Here is a 20,760-nt window from a genome sequence, read left to right on the forward strand (position 1 = left end):
AAAGTACTCAGAGGCAGAGATACTACTGCAGTGCAGAAATACTCACAATACAGAAATGAAAAAGTACAAAATATTAGTCTTAAAACGTGCTTAAAATCAAAATCCTAAAGTACTCATTATGCAGAGTAAAGTATATTATATGTTATTAAATTATGATTATTGATGCATTAATGTGTTTCTCACTTTAATGTTGCATCTTAGGACTTATGTTTTAATGTATATACCAACAGGTGTAGCTTGTGAGTTTCACCAAGAGCTCAATAAATCACTAATAACACAGATGAGGTCAGCTGTGCATAGTTAAAAATATATAAATATGAATCAATAAATCAACAAAATACAGAGTGTGCACCAGCCACTGTGCACCCCCTGAAAAATAACCCAAAATAACCACACCTTGTGGTTTTTACAGTTGGCTGCGCTCACTGCTTCACCTTTTTGTGTCATGCAAGTACAAAAGATATTTAAGCCAAGGAGCTGTTACAGTAGCTGGGTGAAGTTCATGCAATTAACTGTTTATCAGCTGCTGAAAGGTGGTTGAGGGCTGTAATTCAAAAGTCACGGAAAGGCCATAGATGACGAACGTGTTGGGAGACCTTTGAGTACAGACAAGCAGATCAAAACTGTTCCAGTACTGAGGGTTTGCAAAAAGTGTCATAACTCAGTGATTTAATAATGCATGTGACTCACAGATATCTAATTATCTTGTGCCATAAACAGATTAGTGAGTCTTTCACAGGCTTAGTGATTTGTGTTATGGTTCAAAGTTCAAATCAAACTGCGCACTGACTCAGGTTTTGATACAGGATCTAGCTATTGTGAAACAACAAAAAAGCAACTAGATCGAGTTGCATATTATCCATGTGGGCGTGTTGGAGCCTGAGGGTTTACACTCATGCTAACTGAGCACACTGAACAAAACACATGAAAACAAAGTGCAACTGAAATGTCATAATATTTATGCCTGTCTATTCATGTTAATATAAAAACTTATTGCATCTCTTCTGGACTGAATGAGACGTTCAGGGGCTGCAGTGTTTCAGATGTGACCTTTGGTCTTATAAACACAGACAGTGAGACAGGCAAGGCCGGGTCAACCTGCTGTGAATCCCAGTTAACCTCAGTCCATTCAGCTCTCTGTAGAATTTGTCAGGTTTTCAAAGATGGCCTACATGGCTTCAGATTAGCTGTGTGGTAATTTGATTAAACAAACTGATTCCAGAAAATGCATCAAAAACTGAATAAAGACAATCTTTTAACTACATTTTGAGACACAGGGCTTCAAAATTAGCAATGACCCATATTGTCAGCTGATATTTAGTGGTGCATCCTCCCAAAATTGACCCAAACTGCTAATGTAATAGATCAAAAAGCAGTGAGGGTAAGAACAATATACTAATTCAGGGAATCTTTTCAGCACCCAGTTAATTTAATGCACTTCCATGAGCACAAGACCAGAAAATATCAGAAAACATGCAAAATCTGTGGGTGATTCAGTCAAATGTGAGGCTCCTTCTTGGCAACAGGCTGTTTGCACATGTTTGGCAGGAGGACTGTTTGGGGTTCTGGATGCACTGAAGGATCATCAGGGTCCTGTGGACACATATGATATCTGTTACTCCAGAGGACCGTCATCAGGAAGTCCGTTATTAAGCCATGAACAACATCTGTAGCGAGTCTCACACTTGTGTTTGTTCTTGTCAGGTCAGAAAACGCTGAAAGGATGCGAACAACACATTTTGACATTGACTCGGAAGCCTTGTCAGATGTCACTTACTGATCGTTGTCTGTGCAAGTCCAGCGGAAGCCTCTGGACTGGAGGATCTGGATCAGGTCTACAATGGATCCTTGACTACATGATTCTCTGTAGGGGATGAAAACAAGTTCACCACTCTCTAATAAGCCACCATTTATGAGAAGGTTATAAACTGTAACTGATGGTGATATCAAGGGTTGATGATTGTCCTTTATAGATCAATTATAAGTCATTAAAAAGAACAACGTTTGGGCTGCCAGGTTCTGAAAAGCCCCTCTGGCAGGTGTTTTTCCGTTCTATTTTGTAATAATTTGTGGCACAAGGCAATGCACAGGCCACTATTTTAATCTCTCACGTTTTTTCTTCTGATTTTTCATATTCCGCCAGAATTTTGGCGCATAACTAGTCCCGCAGCTTTAAGAAAACCCTCGCAAACTATATATCAAAATATGCGGCTCGATCGGGAATGGTGTGCTATGGACTTATGACAGGATTCCTCGGCTCACTTTTTGATATCTCTTACGGTTTTCGAGCTATGACCATCCGAAGACCATAAAGTTTCTCAAAAATTGCTCAGAATTTCTGCCCCTAGAGTGGGTGATGTCATCAGCTACAGTGCGAGAGGCAGTGAGAAATCGCCTGAAATTAAAAAAAAATAATTGCCATAAACTCCAAACGGTGAATAGGAGACACATAATTTTTGGATCCTTTTGTAGACAAACGTCTCTTCTCGCCTCTGATTTCAATTTTAAAGGGTTAGCCCCCACCAAATTTAAATAAAGAGGGATTTTGCACCAGCTGCCCTGCTCTGCTGCTCCACGTAAGCCAATACTCCATGCTCCATGTAAGGTGTGCTCCAACACACCTGATTCAAATGCTCAGCTTGTTACTGGGCTCTGCTGAGGCCTGATAACGAGCCATTCATTTGAATCAGGTGTGCTGGAGCAGGGATACATCTAAAACATGCAGGGCAGCTGTACTCCAGGACCAGGCTTGAGAAACAGTGGTATAGATAGCACCAGTAGCCCCCTCGTGCCACTGTCAAAACGTCCGGAATTGTCTATTTCAGCTTCATTGTCTTTAAATATACACACATGCATACAACAAAACACAGTGTTGTCATTCCAAGAGGTGGTAGTGTAGCATATTAATAGACATGTGTGGGTTTCTTTCGAAAAAGTTTGCAGTTATGAATGTTAATAAGGTGATAAATGGATTTCAGGTCTCAGGTTTTTCCAGGATTTGCCCATCAGAGGGTTTTTTGGATGAGCTAAAGAGCTGCAAAACAAGCTTTCTGGTGGAGGAACCTACCAGAAGAATTTTTATACAACCTGGCAACCAAATAGTTACTTATTCACTGCTTATAACTGATCTACAGCACATTGGCATGGAATAATCAGGACGTCACTGGCTACAACTTCAACACCCTTTATAAAAGGTTATACTTTTGTACATGGTAGGCAGGCTGTTTTAATCCTCACATAAAGGGTCCCTCCAGATTGGCCACCACCTTGATGTTGACGTAATCCACCCTGTGTGGGTTCAGACCGTCCAGTTCAACACTTCCAAACATGCTGCGAGGTCAAAAAGAAGAGATCATTTCAAACACATTCATTAATCACCACTGCTAAAATATTTGCTTTATTAATTCTTGAACCTTTTCCTGTTGAAGGCGTTGACAATAGACCCATTCAGTAACACAGTGATGTTGCCGCATGCCATTTCTGCAAACTGACGAACAGGTGAGGAAAATCACAAGAGAGCAACGATCCACTGCTGGTTCTGGAACAGTATGTTGCGTATGAACGATAAACAACACAGCTGCGTGTCCCGTCGAGCATCTCTGCCGTTCGGACATTACACTCACGTTTTGCGAGGCTTGCCTCCACAAGGAATACACCGGATGATTCCTGCATGCCGACCAATCCGGACAAGAGCTGAAATCAAAACCTGTGTGTCAGATTCACAGCCATCAGTTAGAGGCAGCAGAGTGTCGTCGCCTTGGTGATATTCAAATGAGTCAGTTAGCAAGAAAAACTGGTTCGGGTGATGCAGCTGGCAGGTTAATCGCTCAACACTAAGTCTGTTAAAAAAAAATCCTGAAGGCATGAAAAGCATTTGGGAGCACAGCTGCAGCTGCCGGAGTGATGAGGTTTTGTTTGCTGCTGAGCTTCTTCCAGAGGTGGAAGAAGTACTTAGATCAGAAAGAAGCAAAAACTCTGTGTATAAATACTTCGTTACAAGCTAAAGTCATGCATTTAAATTCTTACTGCAGTAAAACTACATCAAAATATGCATACCAAAAGTATTCTGCATTATTCAGAATGGCATATTTCACAGTACTGCATATTATATTATTTGATTATAATTACTGATGCATTAATGTGTTCATCACTTAAATGCTGACACTCATAGATCATAATTCATTATTCATCATTATGCAAAAGTCTGCCAAGTAACTAAAGTTTTCTAGTAACTGTAGTGAAGTAACATGCAATATTAGTGGAGTAGTAGAAGTATAAAGTAGCAGAAAATGGAAATACTCAAGTAAAGTACAAGTATCTTAAAATTACACATAGTTCATAAGTTATTTTCCACCTCTTGTTTCTTCATTTTAAAAAACATAAATGAAAACTCCTGCGGTCCCGCAGGAGTTTTGGAGGAGAAGCAGGCCGGGAGCGAAAATTAAGGAAAAATGGAGATGTACAGAATACCATGAGTGTAGCATATTTTGCTTTAGTGAAACATGGCTGCACTCGCACATCCCGGACAGCAGCGTTGACATCCCAGGTTGCAGTTTGGTACGGGGAGACAGAGACTTTTCCAAAAGTCTGAAGAAAAAGGGTGGCGACTTGCACTTTATTTAAGTGAGAGGTGGTGCAACGTCTCTACACCCCTGACATTGAACTGCTGGCTGTGGGAATGCGCCTGTATTATTTACCGAGGGAGTTCACGTCCACCATTGTTATCGCTGTTTACATACCCCCGTCAGCTGATGCAGCGGTAGCCTGTGTAGTCATCAGCTCCACCGCCGCTAAACTACTGACTGAACACCCAGATGCATTCATGGTTACTACAGTAGTATCAGTACATCGACTGCCCCACCAGAGGGGCAGTCGATGTACTTCTTCTTCATCTTCTTCATGCCAACGCCATTAGATAGATAGATACTTTATTGATCTCCGAAGAGGAATTTACAGTCCTCCCCATCTACCAATCCACGGATTCCACCTGTTACTGATCATCTCCTGCTGCTCACACACACACACATAGGCTGAGGTGGAGCGAGACACACCTGACATCTCTACACATTTATTTCTCTACTAATTACCTAAGGTCATAACAACTGACTGCATCACAGAGTACATCAGATTCTGTGAGGATGCCACCATGCCAGCCTGGACCGTATACTACTTCTCCAACAACAAGCCCTGGATCACCAGCGACCTGAAGGCGCTTCTGAATGAGAAGAAGAGGGCTTTCAGGTCTGGAGACAGAGAGGAGCAGAGGAGAGTGCAGCACGGACTCGGAGTACAGGAAACTGAACAGAACCACCTGAGGCTGAACATCAGCAAGACCAGAGAGATGGGGATCGACTTCAGGAGGAAGATGACGCCTTCACAGCCACTACGGATCAGAGGGGAGGTGGTGGAGGAGGCGGAGGACTACAAATACCTTGGAGTGGTGATCGACAACAGACTGGACTGGAAATCCAACACAGAGGCTGCGTACAAGAAGGGGATAAGCAGACTCTACTTCCTGAGGAAACTCCTCAGGAGATCCTTCAACGTGTGCAGCAAAATGTTGGAGATCTTCTACCAGTCTGTGGTTGCCAGCGCCATCTTCTTCGCTGTTGTATGTTGGGGCAGCAGCATCAGAGCCAGCGACACCAACAGACTTGATAAGATCATCAAGAAGGCTGGCTCTGTACTCGGACTCAGACTTGAGTCTTTTCAGACTGTGGTGGAGAGGAGGACGCTGAATAAACTGCTATCCATTATGGACAGTGATCAACACCCTCTCCATCACACAGTGGACAGACAGCGGAGCACCTTCTCCTACAGGCTGCTACAGCTCCGCTGTCGAAGGGACAGATACAGGAAATCTTTTCTACACACTGCCATTTGCTGTATATACTCTTTTTTGTACAATACTTTTTATTACTACTATCTATCTATCTATCATTGTTCCTTTGGTATATAAACATGATTTTAAACAATCTAAAGATGCATTAACTGATTTTTCGCCGTGTGGGGGACGCTGGACACCCAACACTGATGAACATTTAAGTTGACATGATGAACTATTCACGCATGCTGCAGATTCAGAGCAACATTAACACTCATTTAGAGTTGTGTTTCTGGCCGCGTGACAAAATAAGTCCAATATTCACTCTCTGTGTTTTTGTTTTTTGGCGTTTCCACTTAAAACATCTGCTGCTGCTGTGATGGGTTGCAAAACCAAAAAAAAAAAAAAAAAAAGAGCTTTAAAAAATATTGATTAGAGCAGCTTTAAGAAATTCACATGTATCATCGTATTTTCCAGTTTCTACCAGTTGTAGAGAGCTCTGCAATTTATCTTAATTTCATCTGGTAAATAATGAAAGGACATAACAGATTCTCGTGATGCATTGTTAGTATAAAACACTGATTGTAGCAGCTGCAGATACACTGCATACATAATATACTGTTTGTGGAATCCTTACAATACGATGCATCGTCAGTGTGACTGACTGTGTCTTTCAGTGTCACAAAGCCTGGTCACAGAAAACAAGCTCCGTCACAGTTAATGTTATATCATGATTGAGTTAGTGCGGTGTTTCCCGACATGCAGGTCGAGGGATAAATTGAGCGTTTGTGTGCTAATTAGCTGGACAGGAAGGAAGAAATTTGTTGTTCAGCTGCTTCGTTTTAAGGCGTGGAAAGCCAAAGAGCTTGTGAACCACTGGGTTACTCCAGGGGAGTAAGCATAATTAAAAAAAATATGTACTGAAACCAAAGCAGGTGTTAAAGATCTACCGGAGTCTTCCTCTTGCCCACACCAGATGAGGTCGTTGAACATGTAGCCGACCAGGGTGTCCTCCAGTGTCCAGAAGTGTCGTACAACAGCTGCGTAGCTGTGCATCAGCGTCCTGGTTTTACTCCAGAAGAGGAACTAAAGAGAAGGGAAGGGAAATATAAAGCATCTTAATCCAAAACTTTTCCATTTAATGAAAAATGATGAACATGAATCTAATTTCAGGGCTGAAACCCCACTCTCGCTCACCCTATCACAAGGCCAGGCTTGTGGCATCGCATAAAACACCTGATGATAATCCTCCGCTGTCACATTACAAGAGGACTGACGGACAACCGCCTCCTCAAACTGTCTCCAGATGTCCTCACAGTCATACCTACACAAAAAGATTGGATATATCTTGATGTTTTTCAGGGCTGCAGGAATTAGTCAGTCAAGTGATCAGTCAATTGACAGAATCAGTAATCGGTAACTACTTTGGTAATCGATTAATTGTTAAATGCCATGTTTCATCTTCTCAAATGGGAATATTTTCCAATTTACTTTATTTACTAAGTAGTAAAAGGGTCTGCCTATGCTTCACAATTATATATATATATGTATGTATATATATATGGTGTTTTTAGATAATTAGTTAATATTACTGCTGCATTAATGTGTGTGTTGCATTTTACTGCTGCAAATGTTGAAAGCGTAATATGCCAGAATTGGCCATCTGTCGAATTCATACTCCAAACCAACGGGGGGCAGCATATAACCGATAACCGATAACTGCTGCTTACTGGAGCTGCTTTTCAAGACTTAGCTCGGTTAGCCGTGCAGCTAGCAGTCCAATGAGCTGGGAGCACTGTTGGCATTTATGCCGTTAACACAGTAGCGTCGGACCACAGGGAGGAAGAAGTTTTAAGACGGGGACTGGGATTGAGCACAGCCGATGAGACCGATGGAGGCTAGTCTGCTAACAGAAAGTGAAGATTTACAGCAGCTCCAACAAGGACAAAGTGGTAATACAAGACAAGACAGGCTAGCTGGCTAGCATGCTAATTTTCAGGCGAAACCTCTGCAGCACAATACATAATGTCAAAACTGTTATTTGGTCACATTCTGTTGATAAATGTAGTAACACTTTAAATGTTTTAAACTAAAAATATTGCATATTGCAACTTTAAAGTTAAGCCATTAACTTTACATACTGCTGAGTAGTTTATCTAAAGCAATGCGTCATATTCTACCATATCATCATATGTTAGTAGTGTTGATGTCCTGTGAGAGCAACATGTCCCTAAAAAGTCACTGTTCATGAGATAAACAGCCATGTGACAATGCTTCTAATCAAAATATCAATGAATTATACATCGAGTGGAGTAGATATAAGCTGGAAGTTCCCACCAGATGAAACATCTTCTCATACAAAGCGATTCAGTACAAGCCCTCATTCCACAGTAACCATCTTTGTCTCTGTTTCTTTCTACAGCAGCACGGAAAAAAAGAAAACTCATTCAGCATCACATCAAAACAAGTGTTACGACACCGCCTGCGTTAATTTGCTCGGTCTTTAACATGCTCGCGGAACCAGACAGAGTTCCTCTGCTTTGGGCTTTGGGAGGAAGTCTTTCAGGTTTTGAGGGCTGCTGTTAAAGTCAAAGGTCGTTTCATGTGCGGGCCCAGTCAGGATTGTAAATGTTGTGACATACGGGTGTAAGTCGTCTCACAGTACGCTACCTCAAGCTGGGGTCAACCAGCGTAATGTAATTGTAGCACCTTCCAAGCACTATGTGTTTGATGTTGGGGGTGGTCCCGAGCTGTGCTCTCAGTTGACCGGCGCAGAGCAGGAGCTTAATAAACCCTTTGAAATGCACACAAAGACAAGAAAGAAGACATTATCTGTCGCATCAGGGAGGGACACATGAAAAAGACTGAAACCTGTGGGAACGTCAGGAGGAATCACTTACATAGCGTCACACCGATCGCCACAAAGGACGCAGATGTTTTCAGGGAGCCGCCGGTGGCGAGACCCCGCGCCGCTTCGCTGCGCCTCAGAAAAGATGCGTGTGCGTACATGCTTTGCTCTGCGTTACTGTAAATCAACAGCAAAAGGTTTTGCTAGTTCTGGGTTTGATTCCAGGCCAGCAGGTATTTCCTGAGAACTCACAAGGTGTGTGATTGACTAAAAAGTAATTTACTGTTGGCACGTACAAAACTTTTTCCCACGTTTTGCTTGGATTTTTTTTTTATCTAGAGCTGTCATGCCTTTGCAAACATCCTGCAGGAGATTTCAACACATGACCTTTAGAAAACAATACATCTGCCAGCATTTGAAGGAAACACATTTCTTTTAGATTACAGTGGTTAGCACATGCAATTATAAAATATCGTGTGAATAAACAGGTAGCATGCCCTGAGGTAAAAATTCTCACCATTTTCAACGCAGAAGGATAAAGTGCGACAGAAGGCTCCGTGGTTGTGTGGGTTAAATGCTTTGCTCAGGTCAGATTTCTGCTCAAGCCGAGTCCCGCTGTGCTGTGATCTGATGTAACCCCCTCTCGGGGCTAATGGCCGTCAGGCTCGTCTTCATAGGTCGACAAACGCAGCTCCTTCCCAGCCCCTTAGAGGATAGATGAGATGTTTTTCCCACAGCCTCCTGTTGCAAAGAGTCGATCCGCATGACTCCCATTACGGTGCCATTAGGAGTCTCCCCACAGAGTGAGCGCTGTTCTCTGGAGGAAGGCGTGCGTTTGTGTTGCTGGACGCGGGGTCACATGTGTCTCTCTGTCAAAGCATAAAACAACATGAAATCATGAGTTCATACAGGTCGGTGTGACAGATATGTGTAGGCCCACTGCATCTGCATTAAAGACTGTCTATATTCTACTTCTGTCTGTATCTGTCGTTCACTGTGTTTGCTTCTGTCTTCCTCTTTTGGAAGCTACACTGGCACGATGACCTACAGTGAACAGTGAACTGGGACACCTCTTAATGTAACACTGGTCCATTCTCCTTCATTCTTCACTGGTACTTTCACTCGCTTTGCTTAATTATAGTTTACTGCACATAATTTCATTTCTTCACTATTCTTAGTAGGGTTTTGAATGCAGGTCTTTCAGTTGAGTATGGAAGTGCTGGGAATAGTTTAGCTCAGTTCACAGGCTGGATATTTGCATTTTGTTTGACGTCGACTGACACATCTGCACAACAACTGGATGGATGGAATTTGTCAAACTCATTCGTGATCACCAGAGGATGTGTCATAATAACTCAGATCCCCTGACTCTTCATCTAGCGCCACCATCAGCTCAAAACCTCAGTTTGTCCAGTGCTTGCAAATGACATTTCCCATCAGCCTCATCTGTACTTTCACTTGCATGATAACAGGCAAATATTTGGTGTCACTGTTAGCATGGTAGCATGCTGATTTAGCTCCAGGCACCACTGTGGCTTTGCAGCATGCTAAGTCCAGCCTCACAAACCTGCTAGCACGGCTGTAGACTCTTACTCTTGTTCCCATCTAACTATGGAACCACTTTGGTGTGGCAAAAAAAATGAAGAAAGGATGAATTTCATCACTGGTGTTTCCAGAACATCGCCGATTTACCAAGCAACGTTGTGAAATTAACGGTCCCGACAAGGTGAGTCACATTTTTAAGTGGCGGCTGTGAGGGGACTGTTTCCTGCAACTGATGGCCTCATTTGTCATCCTCTCTGAATAATAATGATTGCATGTGAATTCAGAACGTTACTGCTAAAGTGTCGGTGGAGTTTTTCATCTGAAAGGGGCCTGACTCTCATAGAAACTCAGAGGAGATGAGCGACCGATTTGCATTTTGCTGACCCGTCTGACCCCAGATGTTTTGAGCCTAGCCTCCTCAGAACTGGTATCCTTGGAACTATGCATGGCATGCCAGAGGAAGAGGGAGAATATAATGCTGCACATAACAGGATGTACAGTAAAGGCCACGGACGTAGCTATTACAAGAGCAGACTTGTCTCTGGTGCTTTTCTCCACCTTTCAGCGCAGATTGACCCTTAGTTTGTGAGGCTTTAAACAGCAAAGGTGCACACAAAACAACACTCTATAACATAATTTACTTAAACTCCCATTAAAATATCAGCGTGACTCAGGCAGGTGTGAGACGGGTTAGATTAAAGTCTGAATCTCAGTTCAGGTGTCACTGGACGAATCGGGGATTTTGCAGAAACATCTGTTCTGTTGTTGTGTTTGTTGGCTGTGTGTCAGATTCATTCCTTTGAATCATTTTTAAACACCTGCAGCATCACACACCAGCCGAAACGATAAGTCCATCTTTAAATTGCGAGAGTGCGATGTGCACGTGGCTCAGCAGCTGTAGCTTTGGTCACGAGCTGAGGTTAATGAATATTCTGCGTTCTGCCACGTATCCAGAGAGGTCAGCTGGTACACACAGCTACACTCATCTTTTGTCGCCAAATACACAGAAAACGTCGCTCAAACTGTGACAACCTGACTGTGATTCTCATTATACGTCCTTGTTTTTAGACGTTGTGAATTTCTGCCACCTCTTTGTGAGATGAATCCCGTCTGTCGGTGTGGATGAGGTTGTTATCTCGTGATCTTGGAGCTAACTGTGTTGTTAGCACTGCACAAGAGGAGATCTCCGCAGGTCTGCCCAGGCTTATTGACATTAAACACTCAGAGGTTAAGCAACCGAATAGAGCCTCAAAGAAAAGAAAGCCACAGATTTGCTTGAGACAGCAAATTTGCTTTAACAATTACTTCTGTATTCCGTACACAGGCCTTCTGTATAATGCGCTATTCTCTCTTTGAAGCAGAACCAACATTTGCAATCAGGGGAAATTTATATAGATGATAAGCTGAAGAAAAAATAAGTTTCACATTAAGTATCTTAACTACTTCCCTTTGTGGTACATTTCTATCCAATGCCTGGAAAAGAGGTTTCAGAAGAGAATAACGTTAAATCCACAGACGGATGAAAAGTGGAGGAAAGTATCATGACGCTGACAGTCTATCACAGTAACTTTTCACTAACCATCATTAGTTGAGACATGAAGGGGAGACATGAAGAAAGTGACAAAGCAGGTTGGATCATTCTCAGAGAGCCGTGTGTTGTTTGTTTTTCCTTCTTTTCCTGTCACTGACGAAGGAATTTGGTATTTGCTTGATTTCAGAGGCTTTCCATGAAACAATTTAGCTTTGAGGCTCACTTATCGGGCTGAACATGGCAGTCCAGTCCGGTTGTTCCCTGACCGTAATTAGCTACAAACTGACCACGAAAGTGTTTCTCTTTAGCGGCTTCAGTTCTTCAGTTCAACTTATGGCTGAAACTAAGAAGAAATAACGACAAATTCCCATCAAAAGTTTCCCAAAGCCCTGCATGGTAACTCCTGAAAGTGTTTAATGAGACCAGCAGCCACAAACAGAATAATTACAGAAATGCAACCAATTCATTACATTTATGTTAAATATTTAGCATTTTAAATGACAAGAAGTACCTTTGTAACTGTGAAATGATATGCAAACTCTTAAAATGAACACGTCCAGAAATTTCACATTAGCTTTAGATCAACTGGGACATGCTTTGACATGGATTTCATCCTTTAATGTCACTTCAATGTTAAAGCCACATCCAAAGTCGCCTGCAGCACAAAAGGCCTCAACAGTCAACACTCAGTGAAGCTGTCACATACAGTGTTGCTGCTGCCACCATCTGGTCACTGATCTGAACTGCAGCATAACCACATATTCAGCAAGGTTTTAACATACTGTAGGATTTATTTATTATTTATTCCATTTTGATGTTTGATGACATTAACAACGACAGACAAATTTCCTCCAGGCTGCACGGCACCTCCTGCCAGTAGGCAAAGCTCCCTGGGTGGTCGGGGACTGGTGGAGTGGGCTTGATGTGTGTGGCTTCCGTGCAGTCTCAGGGTGCGCTGTGTCTGGATCCAGGCATCCTTCCAGTCTGATACCAAGAGTAGAATGAAAGACACTGTTTTGCTGAATAAAGGGAAAAACTTTCCCCTTGAAAACTTTTTTTTTGCTCACTCATGTTTTTTTCATACATTCACACTCATAAATACCCTCAAACAAGACATCTACCCTTACCTGCATTGAATAAATCATATGCCCTACTTCTTCCTGTCAGCATATAAAAGTGCTGCACACACTGACACAACTAGAACAGTCTTGTTTTCCTGTTTTTTGTCTTACCACAAATGTACATTTACATTATGCCTTGTTGTGTTTGTGTGGAAGAAAATATCCTGTTAATTGAATTTGAATAACAGTTTTTGCTCTACTTTGACTTTCATATGCTTTACAAACCCAGTGTTTATGGGTGTCTATGAACTCAAACGACATATAAAGACTCAAATTTGTGGAAATCATCTATTAATTCCTCTACTTCTGGCCAGGAAAACTTTACACTGAATCGCAGTCATCGGCTTTCATGCAGTGACCTATCAGATTCCTCGATGGAGAAATGACAGCGTTCTAGCCAATGAGAGCGGCGAGTGGACGTCCCCAGAGCATTTATTGACCAATGGGAGCGAGAGTTGCCTTCGGTTCCACCCTCCCATAGCTACGATTTAACACTGGGAGCACAGTCTGTTTGGGAGGTGGGTTGAATTAGCATTAGCCCATAGAAAGTATTGGTGCTGTAATTAATTAAAACGCAAAGCAGGAGTAATTAGCTTCCGGAGAAAATCGTAAATATTCTGTGTGTAAATTAGCAGTAGCTGTCATTATGCTCAGCGCCCGTTTATTCGTGCTTCCCCTCTATAAAAACTAACTAGCATAGGGAGCTAATTTAGCTAAAGGGGCAACGTTCGCTAACAGAATCACTTGTTTCTTACAGTTATTTAACCTCTTTTTCTGCTCGTAGCAGACAGGTTGTAGCTGTAAATTAACTTTGTCACAAAGCGATCGCAAAACTTAAGTGAATGTGAACGAATCTGTGAATGAGTGTCGCTTTTCCCCCAACAGGAACCTGAAGTGTACCTGTGAATATACTGACTGCTCATCACTGCCAACATGAGTGATCCTTGGCAGGACTGCATGGATCACTGTGTGGAGGTCACCAAAACGGCTGGCAAGGTCAGTGAACGCAACTGCAATTGGTTTTTATAATGCTCTGATCAGGAAATTACGTCATCTTTAGTTGAAACATAAGGTTCATTTAAGTTTTGCGGTCACTTTTATCAGTATCACAGCAGTAGTAACTTGCAGCTACATGATACAACCGGTCAGGGAGACCCAGCCAAAATGGCAACTTAGCAGAAAGTCATGCAAAGATTTTTTTGTTGTATTAACAGCATAAATAAAGGGGAGAGTTTGACTTTAAAAACAGATGTTTTCCTCATGAAACATGTTTCAAAAGTGAGGTTTGGATGAATCAAGGCAGAGTTTCTGCTGAAGTTTGACAGGTCTGATATTTGTTAGAAACAGGAGAAAAGCACGTCACAGAGGTAGTTTACAAAAATGGCTTTAAAGATGAGAAAATGCATATGAACCTTGTTCTGTATTATCAGTGAGGTCCATCCAGTTCACATCTGTAAATTACTGTGATGAGTTTGTGGCAGCATTCAAAATAAAAGGGTTAGGGGTTAGTGTTGAGGATAAAAGACAGAGATGAATGATAGACAGGATCAAGGTACAGTAGCAGTGAATTCCATACATGCATGTACAGGATGTAACAATAATCCAGAACAGAAAAACGTAGACTGGACAAGACTATTTCCTGCAGCACAGAAAGCTTTTGTGAAAATAAAAATGAGAATTGAAGTTGGGTTAACAGTGATCAGTGGGGATGTGACAGTTAAATTCTCATCCAGCTATATTCAAAGCAGGTTTTTGTGTTTGACTTTAACTAACTAACATCCATCTATGGCTTTAGGAGTAATGTTATTTGTGTTTCGTGCAAAATGGGCATGACTTCAGGAGAAATGTGCAATAAAGACAACACATAGAGCTCTGGAGCTTCAGCTAATCATCTGTGAGCCATCATTGCCAGCAGTATGTTACCATAACACACAACATGTTAGGCCAATTAAAGTAGCAGATGTAGTCAGTCATCCAAAAAAATCCCCTCGCTGAGTTTGTCACCGGTGTGTTTCTGCCAGATGATCCGCGAGGCGCTCCAGAAGGACATCGCCGTCATGCAGAAGAGCTCACCGGTTGACCTGGTGACCGAGACGGACCAGAAAGTGGAACAGCTCATTATATCCTCCATCAAGGAAAAGTACCCCACTCACAGGTACTTCACTGGCAAATATGGACATTAGAGGTGGTAGCACTGAAGGTGATGTAAAGGGAGGACTATTTCATTGCTGTATTTTATTCAGTCTCTCAAGTTTGGTCCTTATTTTCAACCTATTTTTTATAGCTTTTACCTGTTTTGTGGTATTTAATGCTTAATTTCTCTTTTTGCTTGTATTGTTGACAATAGTTTTCCAAAATGTCCATGTATTATCAAGCATTTATTTTCTTATCACTAATCCTGGCAGAGCTTTTGCCAAGAGTTAAGAAATACTGATGTGGTACGAGAACTCTACCTGATATCACATATTATACTCTAATAGAAGGAGAAAGTAAACACAGCTGGTTCACAGTATCAAGCACAATAGTAGCATTACGTTTTACAGTTGAGGTTAAATAATAATCACTATTTTCTGTTTTTGTCTGTGATTTTGAAGCTTCATAGGCGAGGAGTCAGTAGCAGCAGGCGCTCCCAGTGTTTTAACAGACAATCCCACCTGGATCATCGACCCTATCGACGGAACCACCAACTTTGTTCACAGGTACCGCCTGCGTTGAAATACTGCTTAAGCCATTGAGAAGCCTGATACGGAGCTGGATTCGTTTTATCTCTGTCGCTCCTTAACTATTTTTATCTTTTAATTAGGTTCTCTCTTGGATTGTCCTCTCTGTCAGGGATAATTAGACAACGTAGATGAAACTGAACTGATAATAGAAATTGATTCCTCTGAGCTTAAACCTAGAGGGAGTTCATTAAATGGATGTTTTATGTTGTACGTTTCTTTCATGCAGGTTCCCGTTCGTGTCTGTATCAATTGGCTTCACTGTGAAGAAAGAGGTGGGTTTTATTGTTGGTGAATCACACATTTCTTTCACACTGTAGCCTTTTTATTATTAGAAACATGAACATAGTAATTGTCCCAATAACCCAGTGAATTTCTGTTGAGTGGTACAGTGGTTCTATTCTTAGCCCTCCGCCCACACCATGTTAATAACTGCTGTGTTCTGTGCTGCTTCTTGGCCTCAGATAGAGTTTGGGATCGTCTACAGCTGCATCGAGGACAAAATGTACACAGCGCGGAAAGGCAAAGGAGCATTCTGCAATGGAGTCCCAATCAAAGTGTCCGGACAAGAAGGTAAATATTGATAATCACGTCAGGCCTCAGTGTTGCAGTTTTTAAAAAATCCACCAGGTGGAGCTAATATCACAGCAATATTCTCTGCTTGTTTAAACAGCTCTGCATAGGAAAACTCAGAGACAGAGTTGAACATTACTGACTGTGATTCTCTTTTGTGTTTTTCATCTAAGATATTAGCCAATCTCTGGTGCTGACAGAAATGGGCTTCAAGAAGGATCCTGAGCATTTCAAAGCCATGTTGGCCAACATCAAGACCATCCTCACCATCCCTGTGCATGGGTAAATATACACTGACGCACAAGTTGTCATCTTTAACATTTCAGTCCTGGTTGATCTGGTGACTCCTGTGGTTAATACTTCAGCAGATGCTCCTTGAGCTGCTGCGTATCAGAAACACACCAGAGGAGCAGCTGGTGTATCTGTTTGCAGTGCAGCCAAACAAATCCATGTTGTTTTATCAAAGCAGAGCATCAAAATAATTGCATCCACGATCTGATTTCCTGCATGCAGTGAGGGTAGTTTTCTAAACAAGGTCACTGGAAGTTGAGGAGTTGGAGGTGAAGCCTCCTCCCTGAACTCCCTTTCAAATAATACAAATTATCAATGAAAAATGCTGAAATTGACCATTGTCATGTTTTGACACTTTTTTGATGATTGACTCTGGCTCACTAAACTCTGACCAAAACATTGTGTTTCTTGCTGCTTCTTCAGAATAAAAGCAATTCTGTGTTTCGCTAGTTGAACTTGCATTAGCAGTAACATTATACAGCTCTGATAGAGCTAGATATCAATGAGATAAGAATGGAAATGGTAACACTGGATTACATGGATGCATTGATTCCTGTGAACCCCTCTTGTGTGTGAAGGCATTTTGAATCCAGGGTGGGAATGGCATACTACAACACTAACAATTGAAAGTAATATATAGAGGAGGGCTGTGGTAGGCTCACACCTTGTTGTTAGGCATCAAACATTGTTCAGATATATAAGTGTTGTCGCAGCGGAAGGAGGGGATGAGGTTTTTTTTGCCGCTGCCGCTTGTGATTTCTTCCTCTGCAAATGAGTAAGAGAACAAATGAGTAAATCAGGTGTGCCAAACACCTGATTTAGTGTTTGGGCACACTAAATCAGGTTTGTGTCGCTTCCAGTTAGGAAGCAGTGTAATGATTAAGGCGCCTACCACACGATTCCCAGCTTGTGGACCTTAGTTGCATGTCATACACCTCTGTCTTTACCACATGTCCCGTCCACATCTCTACTGCCACTGTCTAATAAAGGCAAAAATGACAAAAATATTTAATTTTTAAGTTAAAGTTTGAAAGATAATTACTCAACTTAAATATCAAATGCCATAAGAGCGCCAGACTTAAATAGTATCACAAGCAGGGTCGGATTTTATGAAAATCTTTAGGATCACAACTTCAAACGCTCACAATCGCACTGAACTTTTACTAAACCATCTGGAGGTCAACAGCGTGTCACGTGCAGCCCAATGCAGAGCAGTCATCCCATTTCCATCCACAGCGTCCGCTCCCCGGGCAGTGCAGCTGTCAACATGTGTCTGGTAGCGTGCGGATCGGCTGATGCTTACTACCACATGGGCATCCACTGCTGGGACATGGCTGGAGGGGCAGCGGTCGTTACAGAAGCTGGAGGAGTTATCATGGACATTTCAGGTGAGTCAACGGCAACTTTTCAGAGGCTGCTGAGTCACTGGATGAAATGAAGGAAGTGGGCAACAGGGTGATTGCCTGGTGGGGAAACTGCAGGATTGCTAAAGGGGATTGTTTTCCAGAGCAAAGCGGTGAGAAGGGGTTGCTGTTCTATCAGCGTAAACACCACAGAAGTTATTAATGTTATTAATATTTTATTGTTAATAATTTTCTAGTTTTTAACCCTAATCCTGCTCGCAGAGGCCTGTCAATCACAGGTAAAGATGGGGAACAGGGCAGCTAGTGGTTTTGTACTTGAAACAGGAAGCTGCAAGGTTTGAGAAATGTGATCTTGATTTCGACAACAGTGCCACTGACACAACAGCTGGCCTGAGATTAAGAATGCCAAGGACGCTGTTCGTCAAGCCAAACCACCACTGCTGACAGTGACTGTGCTGTTAAAAGTAAGCACATCCTCTTTGCTCACTTTCTGTGTATAGAGGAGGAGTGCATGTGTCTGGTGGAGCAAACTTAAAGCATGGATGGCAATGACTTTCAGGGGTCAAGTGGCATAAAAGAGATGTGTTCAGCATGAGAAGTGAAGGTTCTGACCCACTGAGCAGCTCTGATGTTGGACATTTGTCACCACACCTTCACAATCTGCTGCACTGAGCGTATGACTGTTTTACTCCTTACGATTAGCTTGGCGCTTCGCAACCGTTCTTGAACACATGAGCATCTCAAAATGTATGCATGGATTTAAAATGATAATGTCTTATTACTGTAGGACCTCTTTGACCTCACGCTTCATCAAGTGTGCCCAAACTTTTGCCTTTATTGACTGACTCCTGCATTCTGCGCTAAAATTACGAAAAAGCAAAACAGTATGAACAGAAGTTTATTATAAATATGTGTTAATTTTATTTTTTTCACGAGAAACATCTGACTAGCCAAATCGAACCTGCCCACAGGCCCCACTTTGTGCAGCCTGACACTAAATAAATTACAAACCAATGACAAAAAGTTGGGACGCCATGTAAAAAAAAAAAAAAAAATAAAACACTGTAATCATTTTCTAATCCTTTTTGACATAGAGTCAATTATAAACAGAACAAAGACAATATATTTAATGCTCTAGCTCATCAGCTTCATTGATTTTTGTAAATATCTGCTCACTCTCAATCTGATGCAGCAACACGTTTCAAACTAGTTGGGACAGGAGCAACTAAAGACTGGGAAAGATGTGGAACACTCCAAAAACACCTGTTTGGATCATCCCACAGGTAAACAGGTTGATTGATAACAGGTGATAGCATCATGATTAGATATGAAAGGAGCATCCTGGAAAGGCTCAGTCGTTCACAGGGGAGCACTCCACTGGTTGCAAAAAGAAGTCTGTAAGCTTATGAGACGGTGACCACTTTTTCCTAATGAGTTCATGGTCTCAGTCACTACTTTCAAGTCTTCTTCAATCCTGCGTGATGTTCATGTTGTAAATTATGGTCCCATTTAGAATAAAGTAAACGATAAAGCAGGGTATGCTTTGGGGCGTGGCTACCTTGTGATTGACAAGTCGCTACCACGGCGTGTCCTCGGGATCTCAGTCAGATCCAATCAGGATTGAGGCGTAGCAATGCAATTCCATGGCAGCTCCACCCTCTCGTCCAAATGCGGTCACTTCTGGCTCCAAAATAACCAAGAAGGAGATGGCCGTAATGCCACACTCGAGGCTTCAGAAGAGTTGTCCACAAACCAATCGGTGGGTTTACACTACCAGCGTTCCCACGTGCAACATGAGGAGAAAAAAAGTGCAGTTCAACATTATTCCGCTAATGTTCTTATTTCCTCTTTTCTTCCAGGTGGAGCGTTCGATCTGATGTCTCGGAGGCTGATCGTCGCCAGCAGCAGAGCAATAGCAGAACGCATCGCTAAGGAGATAACACAGTTTCACGTTGGCAGGGACGACACAGATGGCGAGTAAACAGCTATTTAAACATGCAACTGTCTTATATTTAACAGCTCACGATTCCATCTTTGCCTTAAGAACCAAAACGATAAACTTACCTCTGAAGGACAGCTGAGTGGGTTTGGTAAATATTCAGCGCTTAGAGTTTCAGTCTCATTTCTGCTTTGTTTTTAAGTCATTGTTGTATTTCTGCACTTTCTGTTCTGTAGTAACTTACTGTATTTGAACAGTGTGACAGAGCTGCTCCGTCACTGACTGCAGGCAGCTCACACACCACACCAAGGCTGCACACTTGGTTGATTTTCATTCACGCATACACTGAAACCCCACATTTAATTGAAAATCCCACAAAGACAACAAATCATATGTTGAAACGGAGAAATTCCATTGTTTTTGAAAATTATATCCTCATTTAGAATTTGATGCCAGCAACATGTTTCTGAAAAGTTGGCCCGGGGTCATGTTTACCGCTCTGTTGCATCACCTCGTCTTTCAGCAACACTGTGAGCGTTTGGGAACTAAAGAGACCAACTGCATTTTGGTCCCATTCCTGCTTGATGTACAATTTCAGTTCACTATAATTACAGTTTGCAGCGATTAATTGTGTTCACAGAATCCTGTCTGTGTTCAATGCAGTGCCGTCTTTTTTTTTTTTTTTTTTTTAGCATTTCACAACTTTTCCAGTCTTTTTTGCTGCTACTGTCCCGACTTTTTTGAAACATGTTGCAGCCATCAAATTGTAAACATGGATATAATTTTCAAAAAACAAAAATGAAATTTCTTCTCTTGTGTTGTTTTCAGTTAAATATGGGGTTTCAATTTGCAAATCTCTTTCTATTTCCATTTTACACAGCGTTGCAACTTTTAAAGAACCGGGTTGTGTTATTTGGTAGGAAAATGTGTTGATTTTATGTTCTTATGTGATGATTAGGCCTCATGGGAAGAGCTACCGGATTAAAAGAGGCTGCTCTGGGCCG

General features: G+C 42.0%; 2 protein-coding genes across 2 annotated transcripts; one reads left to right on the forward strand and one right to left on the reverse strand.

The window, feature by feature from the left end:
- Window positions 1-1,408: 1,408 nt before the first annotated feature.
- On the reverse strand, window positions 1,409-9,315 carry LOC121624062 (ADP-ribosyl cyclase/cyclic ADP-ribose hydrolase 1-like). Its single transcript, XM_041961660.1, has 10 exons — window positions 9,190-9,315; window positions 8,725-8,849; window positions 8,495-8,618; window positions 7,022-7,148; window positions 6,775-6,910; window positions 3,624-3,706; window positions 3,414-3,487; window positions 3,238-3,330; window positions 1,778-1,864; window positions 1,409-1,593 (listed from the first exon to the last, which is right to left on the reverse strand). The coding sequence occupies exons 2-10, from the start codon at window positions 8,831-8,833 to the stop codon at window positions 1,494-1,496; spliced, it is 933 nt and encodes a 310-aa protein (XP_041817594.1). The 5' UTR covers window positions 8,834-8,849; window positions 9,190-9,315; the 3' UTR covers window positions 1,409-1,493.
- Window positions 9,316-13,355: 4,040 nt separating this feature from the next.
- On the forward strand, window positions 13,356-20,455 carry LOC121623774 (inositol monophosphatase 1-like). The gene is made up of 9 exons (XM_041961211.1): window positions 13,356-13,387; window positions 13,755-13,865; window positions 14,891-15,024; window positions 15,464-15,568; window positions 15,819-15,864; window positions 16,054-16,162; window positions 16,336-16,444; window positions 17,690-17,841; window positions 19,677-20,455. Exons 2-9 carry the CDS (start codon window positions 13,803-13,805, stop codon window positions 19,796-19,798), a joined length of 840 nt encoding a protein of 279 aa, XP_041817145.1. The 5' UTR covers window positions 13,356-13,387; window positions 13,755-13,802; the 3' UTR covers window positions 19,799-20,455.
- The last annotated feature ends 305 nt before the right edge of the window (window positions 20,456-20,760 follow it).

Source organism: Chelmon rostratus, chromosome 20 (genome assembly GCF_017976325.1).
Source record: "Chelmon rostratus isolate fCheRos1 chromosome 20, fCheRos1.pri, whole genome shotgun sequence".
NCBI lineage: Eukaryota > Metazoa > Chordata > Actinopteri > Chaetodontiformes > Chaetodontidae > Chelmon > Chelmon rostratus.

What these genes read in the sequence shown, in the direction of transcription:
- LOC121624062 (XM_041961660.1), bottom strand. Translation starts at nt 8,833, where the DNA reads ATGTACGCACACGCATCTTTTCTGAGGCGCAGCGAAGCGGCGCGGGGT. An exon ending in CTGGTTGACCCCAGCTTGAG is followed by an intron (nt 7,149 to 8,494) that starts GTAGCGTACTGT and finishes CTTTTTGTGTAG; the next exon opens with GTATGACTGTGAGGACATCT. An exon ending in TGGGCAAGAGGAAGACTCCG is followed by an intron (nt 3,707 to 6,774) that starts GTAGATCTTTAA and finishes TCTGACACACAG; the next exon opens with GTTTTGATTTCAGCTCTTGT.
- LOC121623774 (XM_041961211.1), top strand. Translation starts at nt 13,803, where the DNA reads ATGAGTGATCCTTGGCAGGACTGCATGGATCACTGTGTGGAGGTCACC. An exon ending in TCACCAAAACGGCTGGCAAG is followed by an intron (nt 13,866 to 14,890) that starts GTCAGTGAACGC and finishes TGTTTCTGCCAG; the next exon opens with ATGATCCGCGAGGCGCTCCA. An exon ending in ACCACCAACTTTGTTCACAG is followed by an intron (nt 15,569 to 15,818) that starts GTACCGCCTGCG and finishes TCTTTCATGCAG; the next exon opens with GTTCCCGTTCGTGTCTGTAT.